The sequence below is a fragment of the Cydia pomonella genome, chromosome 28 (assembly GCF_033807575.1).
Source record: "Cydia pomonella isolate Wapato2018A chromosome 28, ilCydPomo1, whole genome shotgun sequence".
Lineage (NCBI taxonomy): Eukaryota > Metazoa > Arthropoda > Insecta > Lepidoptera > Tortricidae > Cydia > Cydia pomonella.
The window spans coordinates 5971538-5985688 of record NC_084730.1 but is presented as its reverse complement, the minus strand read 5'-3'; the positions used below and the strand labels follow the sequence as shown (position 1 = coordinate 5985688).

The 14151-nt window shown below is 37.3% G+C and overlaps 1 protein-coding gene across 1 annotated transcript in view; it reads right to left on the bottom strand.

The window, feature by feature from the left end:
* The window catches only part of LOC133532911 (uncharacterized), a 66908-nt gene extending 52838 nt beyond the window's left edge, over positions 1-14070 (bottom strand). Inside the window, exons 1-13 of the mRNA XM_061871775.1 lie at positions 11845-14070; positions 11188-11459; positions 10450-10545; positions 9887-9992; positions 9011-9136; positions 7828-8003; positions 6996-7073; positions 5818-5908; positions 5273-5475; positions 3892-4046; positions 2397-2512; positions 1018-1157; positions 10-66 (exon numbers count right to left, since the gene is read on the bottom strand). Of these exons, the coding sequence (XP_061727759.1) occupies positions 10-66; positions 1018-1157; positions 2397-2512; positions 3892-4046; positions 5273-5475; positions 5818-5908; positions 6996-7073; positions 7828-8003; positions 9011-9136; positions 9887-9992; positions 10450-10545; positions 11188-11459; positions 11845-13834 (3606 nt within the window). The 5' untranslated portion in view covers positions 13835-14070. The remainder of the gene's footprint in view (positions 1-9; positions 67-1017; positions 1158-2396; positions 2513-3891; positions 4047-5272; positions 5476-5817; positions 5909-6995; positions 7074-7827; positions 8004-9010; positions 9137-9886; positions 9993-10449; positions 10546-11187; positions 11460-11844) is intronic.
* Positions 14071-14151: the final 81 nt, after the last annotated feature.

The window sequence follows — 14151 nt, the reverse complement described above, 5'->3', positions numbered from 1 at the left end:
TCTGGTTACCTCTCTGGTTTCAGGAACTGGTGGTGGAGAAGTAACCCCATCTTCTAGCCCGGACCACTAAAAAAAATTGGTCATGTTAAAACAAGGATTGTATGGTATGGTAGTGGCACGGGCGGTTTTACTTATAGACAAAGGATTAGCCGTTCGGGGCCAGCTAGAAATCGAACATTATACAAGGATTAAATGTGTACCATTTACTTTTTTTGAAAAAAACCATCAACTTTTGGCTTTATTCTACTCGGAATTTCGAGGACTAGATTAAAAGAGAAAAAGAAAGTGTCCCAAAAAATATCTGTTTTGTGACGCATTTTCACATACATTTTGTATGCACCGTCACAAAGCTGACATACAAAATTCGTATGAAAAACTGGGGACACTTTTTTATTAGGGTTCCGTACCCAAAGGGTAAAACGGGACCCTATTATTAAGACTCCGCTGTTCGTCCATCTGTCCGTCTGTCACCAGGCTGTATCTCATGAACCGTGATAACTAGACAGTTGAAATTTTCACAGATGATGTACTTCTGTTGCCGCTATACTAAAAAGTATGGAACCCTCAGCGGGCGAGTCCGACTCGCACTTGTCCGGTTTTTTATTCCAATCCATATTAGTTTTTCGTAAAACGTAATTTTTTTCTGAAAACCCCATACTAGTCTACTCGACAAGTTCAAAATGGTGAAAAATAGAGATACCACTCTCAAAAATACGTGTGATACGAGTACTTCATTGGATTCGGAATTATTTATAGAAAAATGTATTCGAAGCGTTTATTATCGCACAGAAAATATCAAAATCGTAGACAAAAAAAGGCGAAAAAAATAAGACATTTTCTTTGTCGCCAATATCTCAAAAAGTATTAATAGTTAAGATTCTGTACGTTCGTCAGCGAATTTAGTATATAAATCATTTCTTCTGTCTGTTATTAATTATTATTGTAGTGTAGTGTGTTAGTCAATTTGTGTAATAATGTCGTATAATATTTATTTATTTATTTATTTAAGTAAAACACCTGATTAGTAGGAGTGTCGATGATCGCAATGGGCGGCAATTCCGTACGATCGTCAGCGAACATAGCGTACAAGTCGTTTCTTAGCTTGTCCGTTTCCCTCTGGCACTCGTTCAGCATGGCGTCTATTTGCATGCTTTCCTCTGAAATAAATTATAACTTTAATTGTTATAGGATTTTTCACTGCGGCATATTGTTGGTAATTTTACAGTACATATTGTGCTGATTTACCGCACTAGTGCGATAATTAGCATATTACGTAACTACGTCGAAAATTTAAAGGGCCATATGTACTGTAAAACGTTGTACGATACATTTGTGAATTTCCTATTTTTCGCACTTGTACCGTAATGTACAATTAATAAACGTTTGCGTATGTGTATCAAAGCTAAAGATAAATATTTTGAAGATATTACGTTATGTTTTAGTTAAATGATTGTAGTTTAAATTTTCATTATGATTACATTTTGGAAAAGATGTGTAAGTAAGAAAAATATTCCACATTTTTTGTCAACGTATTTTTGGGCCACTTTTAGAAAGAGAGAGAGAAGAATCTCGGTCTGTGAGCTCAACAGACGCTCCTCCATGTTGAACATGTCCGCTAGATGTACTTCCAATACCGTACACAGGAGAAGGAAGATTTTTAGAAGTAACTAACCTTTCTTTATCTGTTTTTAAATTTGTTTTCTTTGTGGTGCAATAAAGAATATTTACTTTACTTACTTCCAACTGGCTCACTTCCGTATTAATCTCGGTCTGTGCTCTCAACAGACGCTCCTCCATGTTGAACAGGTCCGCTAGATGTACTTCCAATACTTTACACAGAAGAAAGAGGATTTCTAGAAGTAACTAACCTTCCAACTGGCTCACTTCCATATTAATCTCGGTCTGTGAGCTCAACAGACGCTCCTCCATGTTGAACAGGTCCGCTAGATGTACTTCCAATACTTTACACAGAAGAAAGAGGATTTCTAGAAGTAACTAACCTTCCAACTGGCTCACTTCCATATTAATCTCGGTCTGTGAGCTCAACAGACGCTCCTCCGTGTTGAACATGTCCGCTAGATGTACTTCCAATACCTTACACAGAAGAAAGAGGATTTCTAGAAGTAACTAACCTTCCAACTGGCTCACTTCCATATTAATCTCGGTCTGTGAGCTCAACAGACGCTCCTCTATGTTGAACAGGTCCGCTAGATGTACTTCCAATACCTTACACAGAAGAAAGAGGATTTCAAGAAGTAACTAACCTTCCAACTGGCTCACTTTCATATTCATCTCGGCTTGTGCGCTCAACAGACGCTCCTCCATGTTGAACATGTCCGCTAGATGTACTTCCAATACCTTACACAGAAGAAAGAGGATTTCTAGAAGTAACTAACCTTCCAACTGGCCGACTTCCGTATTAATGTCGGTCTGTGCGCTCAACAGACGCTCCTCCATGTTGTATTTCTTCCACGTCTCGTTGAAAATGTCCGCTAATTGTTCTTCCAAAAACCTGCAAAAATATGTTTATCGGAAATTATGTACGAAATATAATTTGATATTTACCACTCGCTTTTCGGTGAAGGAAATCATCGTGAGGAAACCGGACTAATCTCAATCTCCTAGTTTACCCTCTGGGTTGGAAGGTCAGATGGCAATCGCTTTCGTAAAAACTAGTGCCTACGTGAATTCTCGGCCATATGTACTGTAAAACTTTGTATGATACATGTGCGAATAGATAATGCGCAACTCGTGGATTTAAAACACTTATTGGCATGTTGACTGTATTTAATAGTACATTACGATACAAGTGCGAAAAATAGGAAATTCGAAACGAGTGGCGATAAATTAAAACACGACCGAAGGGAGTGTTTTAAATCGACACGAGTTGCGAATTACCTATTCGCACATGTATCGTACAACGTTTTACAGTACATATGGCCCTTTAAATGTTCGACACAGTAACGTAATATGCTACTTCTCGCACTAGTGCTATAAAGTAGCCCCATATGTACTGTAAAATAAATTATTTCACACCATGCATGGAATAAAGCATCAGAACAATATTAGATAAACGTAGACAGCAGTTATTTTTAGACACAATTTCTATTTTATACATCGTATAGAACTATAAAGAGTAGGTAACTGGACCGTGACGTCATTTCCTAGTGTTTCATTCCATAGTGGCAAATCGTTTCGACAGTTCGAAAAAAGAAACTGATTTGACTACTAGTCAAATACCCTATTAGATATAGATTTAGATTTCTTTCTTTCATGATGAAAATTACACTATAAATTTGCTACAATCGTAAAAAGTATGTTTATCTTCTCATCATGATCGTCAAGCATTACATTATAAATCAAAAATAATAAAATTAATTGTGTCTCCCAATAAGGATCGTTGTGTGCAAAGAAAAATATGTCAATCAATGGATATAAAACAACTTAACATTAATTTGGAATTGTCGTAAAAATGTCAAATAAAGATAAAAATATTAGAAAAAGGACAATATGTCATGATTAAAATACAAATGCACACAAATTAATAATAAACTAAATTACATATGTCGTTACAAATTCAATTCCATGTACTCATTTACAGAGTACAGAGGGTTATCCAACAAAATGTTTCTCAATTTGCGCTTAAATGTTTCATCACACGGCTCATTCCACAGATCGGCAGGTAGGTGTTCATAATAAGTCAGGCCGATCACTCGTAGCGTCGATAACGCCTTATTGTATAATAGAATAAATAGAGAGTTCTCAGCCAACTATCTTGTTTAATTATACGGTCCAGCTCCCACCACATCATGGCGACCCTGCCTGATACATTTTAAAAATCGTAGCAACGGCTTTAAAACGTCACTTATCAAAACATTTATGAATACTTACTTAGCGCCCTTTTCCCCAATGACCTCGCTATCATTTTTCACAATGTCTGGTTCATCTTCAGAGTCCGAGTCGGATATCTCGACGAACTCCTCGCGAATCAAGCACATGTCCATCGATAGGAAGGGGGTGAGGTCTTTCACGCCTTCTACTAGTTTCTGAAAAAGAAAAACAATTAGAATTTGACTAATTCAAACTTAAACGATTTTTACACATTATTAAACTATAGAACGGGACTTAATCGCGTAGTTTTGAACACGCGATTAAGTCCCGTTCTATAATTTAATTATTTAGCATTTCACTTAATATTCTTAGGCTACAAATTTTGTTTTTCTGTCTATATTTAAATGCCTAAAAATAAATGTCGCTGCATTTATAGGATTCTCACCTTGTCCCGCAACGAGCGGCACGGATCCGTCGGATGAGGAAGCTATTCATATTGATTAATGTTTGAAAGGGTTAACTGAAGCCAGTACGGAACCGACACGGAAGCACTGACGTTTATGTATAAATCTACACAATACAACCACAAACTTCTACCTGTTTTACACTTGTTGCTGATTAGCAACATAATATATAGCCGCCGACACCTATGCCAGTACGAGCGGCACGGAATCATCGCCCGGGCTCCACTGAAGCGATACTGAATCGATACGGAAGAACTGATCATATACAAACTGAATTATTCTAATATACATACCTCGCTTCTCTCATCAAAAAGCTTCTCACAATTCAAGCACCTCTTTGCTGATTAGCCGCGTAATATATATGTGCTGTGTGATATGTGCAATAAAAACCTGCCAACACTAAAGTCGGAACGAGTGGCATGGTTGGTTTCGCTCAGTATATACAAATCCGGCACGGATCCGTCGCTCGTCCGGTACTGATGCAGCACGGAAGCGCTGACACGCAGACTAAATTGTTTCAATATATGCATTTGAATCGTATTGTATGTGGCTATCAACACTAAAGGCGAAACGAGTGGCACGGAATATAAACAAATCCGGCACTGATCTGTCGCTCGTCCGGTACTGATGCGGCACGGAAGCGGTGACACACACACACTAAATTGTTTTAATGAATATATGCATTTGATCCTATTGTATGTGGCTGCAGACACTAAGGTCTAAGGTTTCGCGCAATATAAATCCGGCACGGATCCATCGCTCGCCCGGTACTGATGCGGCACGGAAGCGTTGACACACAGACTAAATTGTTTCAATATATGTACTTGAAGCGTATTAAATGTGGCTGCCCACACTGAAGCCGGAACAAGTGACACGGTAGGTTTCACGCAAATCAAATCCGGCACGGATCCGTCACTCCGGTACTGATGCGGCACGGAAGCGCTGACACGCAGACTAAATTGTTTCAATATACATACCTCACTTCTCTCTTCAAAACGCTTCGCACAATACAAACATAGCCCGCCACCTCTTTGTTGGTTCGCAGCATAATATATGGCAGCTGACAGTGTTGGGCGGACGAGCGGTACGGATCCGTCGCTCGTGCAATTCATGGTGATGCACTTGTTGGTCTGGCGGGCTTTGTCTAGCTCTACGGCGGTTAGCTTGCTTTTACGTTTGCCTATTGAAAAAAAAAAACGTTATGAGATTAGTGTATTAGCCCTACAGTGCTCGCGCTATGAGCATTTTGCCGGTGTCGAAAAAACTGTCATTACTTGAACACGGTCTTTTTTTACCTTATAGTGTTAAACTACAATAAATGTTACTTTTTCTAATAGTCTTTGAATTATTACAAACTGATTTATCCGTTATTTTAAACAAAAAATCATGTTAAGTATGTGCAAGAAAATACTATCCACTTTTCCCACCGAACGGGCGGAGTCCTCGACATTAACGAACCTTAAATTTTAAGGTTAATTAAGACTATTCTTTATTCTAAAATTTTGTCCAAGGTTTTACTTACTCCTGACTTCCGTTTCTTCGTCGTCCGAATCCAGGCTGAATATCTCCAGACCAAAATCAATTGAAGCCTTTGACTCTGCAGCTTTGGGAGCCTGAAAAATAAACTTAATTTAAAATAAGATACTACTTTATATTATATTGGGATATATATACTTGCTGTAACAAGTTATTTGTATATTTCATTATTTTTAATCTTAGATTAGACTTCCATCAGATCATGCTGTTTGAAAAATACTATAATACTAGTTCTACGCCTACGCCTAGTGGACCCGGGTATGTCCTTAAACTACGTCCAAAAGAGAGGTATGGGCACTGTGAATGTCGTCTAGCTTAGTGTGGTGGGGCACAGCACAGCGGATGTCATTCCAGATCTAGAGCAGAGCCCAACTGGGGAAGTACTACCTTACAGAAAACCGCAGCCAAATAACACTAGACCCTATTCATAGTGTTGTGTTCCTGCCGGTGAGTAAGGTTGCCAGAGCTCAAACAGGGTGCGGAGTGTTAAGGTCGGCAATGCGCATGTGACAATGCATGTGTGAGTTGCGTCCCTAGGCTACGGAGACTGCTTACCACCAGGCGGGCCTCATGTTTGTTTGCCATGGTGTTCTGCTTTGTCGCCTAAGTTTTGTTGTCCGAATTTCACTTGCCAACCAACTTTTCGCAGATGATTTACTTTGGCAACCAACATTCGGCAAGCTTTCATTATGAAAACGTTTTACTTGGTAGAATTATTGTTAAGTAGATTATTATTATGACACAACGTTTGGAATACATTTCATTCGCTAAATCATTAATTTGGCAAACAAATAATAATACGATAACGTCTAGTCAATTGGCAGAGACAAGATAGATGCGACGCCGAGCGAAGCGAGGAGGAGCGTGTTAGGTGAACTGCGACCTAACAGCCTAATCACTGTTAGATTACGAAAATAAACTTTTTATGATTCGTATTAGACTTACAAAGTCATTATGCTTCCTAAAATTGCGTTTATAAAAATGTATTTTTAAGTTGTTGTCCAAACATACAATGTTGCTGATTGGATAATTCGGCGAAATGAAATTATGCGAAAAATTGGTTGCTGAAAATAATTTTCACCAACATACGAAAATAATTTTCGGAAATGGTTTAGAGAACCGTTTGCACTCGCGGGCAGAAACTAGTACCATAGTACATCTTACCGCTGTTGTTTCGGGTATGACTAAAGGCTCCGTTGCGGAAGCCGTCTTGATAGATATTTCGTCGGTATTCAGCCGCGTCTGAAACAATAGTACATTGTTAACCAAGGGATGAAAGGCACTAATTTTTGCCGTGGTAGTTTGGCCAATAGTATAGTCTGTATCTTTAGGTATTTAAAAAAAGGTAAACAAAATCTACCCTCAAATGGCTCCTTAAGCCAGTTGAGGGTAGATGAAAACATTACATGATCAAATAAAGTAGGTTTAAAGTCAGGTCGTTCAGTGACAGATCCAGGCGGTTTTGTATTTGATTGGTTAACCAATAAATATTAAAACTACCCGAAAATGTACAAATTGTTTGTTTACACACTCATTTCGAATACAAGGAAAGTAAAAAACGTGTTTTTTTTTTTAATATGTCCAAAGAAAATTTGATATAGAGGTGGATTGTCAAAGAAAATTTTGTAGCCACAAAAAATTTTGCTGCCCTCTTTCGATACAAGATTAAAACTTTTAGAACGCCATTTGACTTTGATCCTTATTCTTTCACTGATAGGTGTTAAATTTGATAAATGTCAAAAAGTGGCTAATTAAATATCTAGTTAACATGCGACCTGTAGACGACAACATGAGGACATACGAAAGAATTTTTTTCTCAGAAACGGAGACTTACTTTCGCTCGGTCAATAAAGTGTAGAATAAAACAAGTATTTGAACTTACATGTTCCTGTGGTGTGTTCACTTCCGAGGTCACATATTTGGCTGACGATGATGATGGCCCTTCCGCCTTTTTTTTTTTTTTCACTACTAGAATAGATATTAGTAAAGTACTCACAGGTTTCTGTGCCTGTGGTTTCGGCAGCCCGCTCACTCGCACCTCCCCATCTTTCACCTGGATGTCGGAGGTTTCTCCGGCAGCTGTGGCCATCACTTCCACTTCGGAGGGTATGGTCACCGATGTCAAATCCTTGGGTGATGCTGGTGTTTCCGCCTTTTTCACAACTTGAACGTCTGAAATAATTGGGTGGATAATTTACGTTGATATATGGAGTGTTTTTTGGTACACGGCATTACTGACCCTCCAGTCTATTCTTCCGTCTGTTAGCAAGGTATATTACAAGGTACATTAGTATCATTAGTTTATGAGACTGCTAGCTTAACAGTCCAGACGCGATTTATTTATTTAGTATAAATTTTATTTTGACACTTGGAGAGACTTTACACCTCCAAATCTTATTAGTATTCTGACATTGGGAATCTTTAACATCTCCAGATTTAATGTATTTTTAACCACAGAAAATATACATCTCTATTGTATTGTAGTAATTATTAATTTAAGATTATCATAATGTAAAGTTTACCCAGGTATTGGCTGTTGTATTTCTAAATGTTGTTATGTATTTTTCACGTCATTATATGATGTTATTATAAATGTTGAATTGACTTAGTAAAAGAGCCCCTGAGGCCTACTTGCAGAATATTTTTTTGAATTTTGAATATTTCATTAACAGTAGCACGTAGCAAATATATAACTCCGTATAAGATACATAGTCTAAAAAAAAATCGCCTCAAAAGATCAAGAAAAACTATATAGTATACACATTAAAAGTATCTATTACTATTGCTGCAATCGCAACATAAAATATAAACAAATTAATTTATTTATTCTTTAACAACTTGTGCCCATGGCTTATGGCACCACTGGGTTATGTCAAAGGGGTTAGGGTTATGGCAAAGTCGACAGGGCTCCGACCCACCTCTTGGCCGTCTTGAATAGGGAGTATGAAAGAGTATTAGTACCGGCTGTTAACCAGATTGGTCAGCATGTCATCCTATGTTTCAGGTCCCAGTCAAATATCTCGCGACCCACCAACCAACGGCTTGGAAAATTTAAAAACTAATAATCACCCATACAAAAAGCTACACACCGTCACATTTTTTGGGAAATAAAAAACAATACAATGAAAAGATTTTTGAGCCAGTAATGCATGCATGCATACAAAAATGTATCCACCCACCCTTACCATCTTCAGAGGAACTTTCTTCAAGTTCAACGATGTTGATTTCGTTCTTAGGCTTCGCTATTTCTAACTTCTTTATTTTGCTTGGTGACTTCTTTTCTTCCGATGGTTCTGCAGAAGATTCTGTAACCAAGTTGTTTTTAACATTTGAACGCCAAGAACTCGTAAAGTCGTCGTTACTAATCGTGCCCACAGCGCCATGGACAACGATAGATGTTATGGCGGACGTTGTCAAAGCTACCTTCTTTTCAAGTAAGGTTTACATTAGCTCGCTTGCGCCCGGGACCTTGGCGTGTCAGTAACGTTTCTGTTTGTATCATAAAGCGTTCAAAGGGTTAAGTAAGTCAGTAATTTTACTGTGGACTCGAAAGTAACATAAAAACCGGCCTAGTGCGAGTCGGACTCGCGCACGAAGGGTTCCGTACCATTGACATGACTACTAAACATGACTTTTTTGTATGGGAGCCGGTTTAAATATTTATTTTATTCTGTTTTTAGTATTTGTTGTTATAGCGGCAACAGAAATACATAATCTGTATCACGGTTCATGAGATATAGCCCGGTGACAGGCGGACGGACGGATGGACGGACGGACGAACGGACGGACAGCGGAGTCTCAGTAATAGGGTCGCTATTGACCCTTTGGGTACGAAACCCTAAAAGCAAAGAAAAATCTTAGATCTTATAGTTAAAAAACAATACTTTGAACAAAAAACGCGTCAACTGGTGAGACTACGAAAAGTTTTTAACATGGGATCAATAATTTATTTTAATATTTTACAGTGTATATGGTGCTACTTTACGGCACTAGTGCGATAATTAGTACATTAGGTACTATGTCGAAAATTTAAAGGGCCATATGTTCACACTTACCACCATCCCTGAGCAGCAGCTGCCTCAACTTGCTGCTTGCTGCACTGTCTCCATCAGATTCCGTTGGATCTACGCTTTCCTTTTCGGCCGGACTGGCCTGAGGTACCTGTCAAGATTTTTAAAACATAATGATAGTATAAAATTATTTGTGTAGCTAATTAAATCATTATTTGTGTTTAGTCTTGTTTTTAAAAAAAAGTAATTATACATATATAATTAATAAAATAATCGTGTGTTTATTTCCCAGATACTAAAATTACAGATTATTAGCTAATTTACTGCCCAATCTGCCTGGTTTTGACAAAACTGACAAATTGGGCGGATTGGGTAGCAAAATGGTCGTCAACGCGCATGTAAGACCACTGGAGTTACAGGCGTCCATAGACTACGGTGAGTGCTTACCATCAGGCGGGCCGTATGCTTGTTTGCCACCGACATGATATAAAAAAAAATAGTCAAAGTTTTATTTTAGTATCTGCCTATCTGGGATTAGACATTACAAGAACTTACATGTAAGTAAATAGTTTATTTTATTTTTACCTACAATAAATAAATAAACTTACTTCTGTACTTTCTTTCGCCTTTTCAACTTCAAGAAGGGCTTCTACAGCTATCTGTGCCTCATCAGTCGCTTCCAAGGTTTCCGGGGCCTGTGAAAACTAAATTGAGTTTATGAAGGCAGGCCTTTCATATTTTAATAAATATTTGATTTGAAATCTTAATTGTTACTATAGGCTTCAGAGGGAAGTGACCACATGATGTTCATAGAAAAGGAGAAAACGTTTTTCCACTTCTAAACATTTTCCATTCTCTATGATTTTTAGTGTGTTATTGACACAATAAAAAACTAGATTTCTAGGTTTTTCTTTTTTTTTTAAATCCTTTTTAAAAAGCGAAACCTAGAATATATTATGCTGAAGCGTTCGGCATCATTTCGCGTTCATTCTCCCGAAATGGAATTTCATAGAAAAATTACTGTTACATCGTTAGATTCATAAAAGCTATTCCATCGTAAAATAAACATGTGTACCTATTTGGGTTTTGGTGTTGGTTTACCCTGCACCTATTTTTGGCTAAAATCTGAATTTGGTAGATATATTAAAATTGCTAAGCGCTATATGTAAAAAACTGCGAGATTTTAATTTTATCGGGTGTGTATAATTATCATTTTCCAATCAGTTTACTAAAATCATGATGGAATAACTGAAACACAAAGAATATCAAGGGATACATTGAAATTCTATAAAATATATATATTTAAACCATGAAAGTTATAAATCCACATGTTAAGAAAAACTTACCACAATAGCTTCTTCCACCTCATTCTGACTAAGAACCTGTCCTATCTGAATATCTAGCTCTTCCCTGTCATCACTTGACTCATCATCAAGTTCATCAGGAGTCTCCGTGGCATCTGGCAAGTCACCATGGGTATCCATTTCAGCCATGTCATTTGACTCTTCCGCTTGAGCATCATTTGATTCATCAACTTCCATGGTTTCTTTTGGAACATCCGCTTCTGAGTGTTGAGCGCTTGAGTCTTCAGAATGTTCAGCAGTCATTTGATTGCTTTCTGTAATGTTACAATTTGGTTTTTATTTTGTTATAACACTTAAGGCCTATGCACTAGTAACTCGCGGAAATTCTTATAAAAACGTAAAACCTTATGAAAAAAAATCAATTCATTTCATCAAAAAACCAATTAGGCGGGTCTCCTAGAGCGAGCATACACGCGAGGCAATTTCCTCGCGCACAATCCGGCCGAGGCACACTGGCCGTTTTGTGCGTGAGGAAATTGCCTCGCACGTATGGTCGCTCTGTGTGGACCCGTCTATTCAGTTTCAAATGGATTGATCATGATTACTACTCACTCCGATATATTTATTTGATTTGATTACAAAACTATAATTTTATTGATAATTCTACAACAATATCTAGAACAACCATAATGTTCTTACCATCATCCTGATCAAAGTCTTCATCATCATCATCATCCTCAGGTTCCGGCTCCTGCTCCTGTTCATCTTCATCATCCATAACCCTTGATGACTCTGCTAGCAGACCAAGACTATCAGTTGCTTCCTGGTCTTCATCAGAAGATTCTTGATGATACTTAGATGTTGATGGTTGTGCCTCATCAACATGTTTAGGTGTTTTGTCTTCTTCATTTGATTTTTCTTCTTCAATCAAAGATGCATCTTGCGGAATTTTTGTTTGTTCTGAATTTGCTTCTAATATAATATCAGTGTGAGTTACTTTTTCTTCTAGTGTAGTAACATTTTCTTCATTAGGTTTGTTTGTTTCAACACCAGCAACATTTTCTAGTTCTCGTATTTCTGTTGTCTCAGTATCATTGACATCAATGTCCATACATTCTGTTTCAGTAGTCTCTTCTGCCAATTTATTATTGGAAGTTTGGTTTTCATCTGTCAATAGCTTATCAACATTATTAGTTTCATCTAAAAATTTCTCTTCTGGGATGGTTAAATCTTTAATTACTTTAGGTTCTGTCAAATTTTCAGTATTTTCCATAATATCAAGTTTGTCAATAATATTACTGTCGGATTGGTCATCTTCACTGACCTCAGTATTATCAAATGTTTCATCAGCATCATCAAATGTATCAATTAATTCTTGTGTAGGAATATCAATCATAACGTCAGGTGTGTCTAATCCATGGTCTTTATTGATATCATATGATGATGTATTCATGGCAGTGGTTGATGAAATTGTGTCATTTAGATCAGAATTTTGTGTCACTTGAGTTTTAGTCAAATCAGCATCAACTTCCATTTCATTTTCATCTTTTTCAGAAGTTTTTTTATCATCTTTCTGAGTGGTCAAAAGATCAGATGCAAATGATGTTTCACTATGGTCTAATTTATCGGTACTATTGTCAGTTGCAACAATTTCATCTTTTTGACTAGACAAAAGTTCAGATGCGATGGGTATTTCAGTACGTTCTAATTTATCGTTACTAATGTCAGTTGCATAGATTTCATCCAATAAATGTTTATCTTCAAGATCACCTTCTGCATCAGAATAGACAAGATGTTCATCCAAGGAGTTCGCCTCAGATTCAACTGGCGATGTCTTAACTGCCATGTCTATTTTGATATTAGTGTCAATATTAAAAGTTTTATCCTCCGCAACAGTTACTTCTTTATTTAAAAGGTCTTTACTTGAGCTTGTGGGGATAATCTCGGTTTCATTATCAATTTCTTTTAGAGATTCTTCAGCAACATCCATGGCTTTAGTATTCACATCCAAATCAATATTGGGAACAGTGTTTTGGTCAGGTCTTTCTTCAGTTACACTGTCAATATTATCATCTCTCTTTTCTGATATTACTGGGTGTTCTACTTCTTTGCTGGCAGTATCAAGGTGCTCATCAATAGAGCTTAGAATACCTTCGGTTTCTTTATCAACATCTTTTTCTATAGACGAAGAAGAGCTCTCTGTATCTCTGTCCAGACTATCAAGATCTTTCTCTATAGATGTAAAACTATTTCCCGTCTCTTTCCCCAAAGTATCAAAATTCTGATCGGTAGATGTAAGAGCACTGTCAGCTTCTTTGTCTTTATCCTTTTCTATAGATGTTTCATGGTCTTCTAGTTTTTTGTCTGCACTGTCAAGGTCTATATCATCAATATCTTGATTTTCATTAGGGTCGGTGTCATCATCCCATTTCAGTTCAAAATCTAATTCACTGTCTACATCTAAGCCTTTCTCTTTATCGGTTGAGAGTTTTTTCTCGATAAGAGCTTCTATTTCAGCAGGATCTTCTAAACTATCGGCTTTAGGAGTTGCTACAATAGGATTTAGATTATCTTTTAAACTGCAGCCATCAATATCGTCTTTTGTAGGACTTTTACCGTCAGAAACAGTAGCGGTTGGAGTTTCTCCCTCTTTATTGAGGTTTTCTGTACCCTCGCCGCTTGCACTCATGTTGGACGATGAGACAATGTTATTAACTTGAATTCACCGTGGTGCACTGTCTTTTCACACGCTGTTTCTGTACACATTTAAGCGACATCGTTATGTAAAATTCATGCAGAACTCTATCAAGGACTAATTAGTTATTAAATTTAACACATTTGTGATCTATTTTGGTATAATAATGACGAAGAAATAGAGCTATCGGCCATTACAAACGGCATAAACAGCAGCAATACATTTGTTTGACATTTCATAAGTAGATGTTGCTACCCAAAAAAATAGGATACCGTATGAAATAAAAAATGTTTCGAAAGCATTTTATGCTA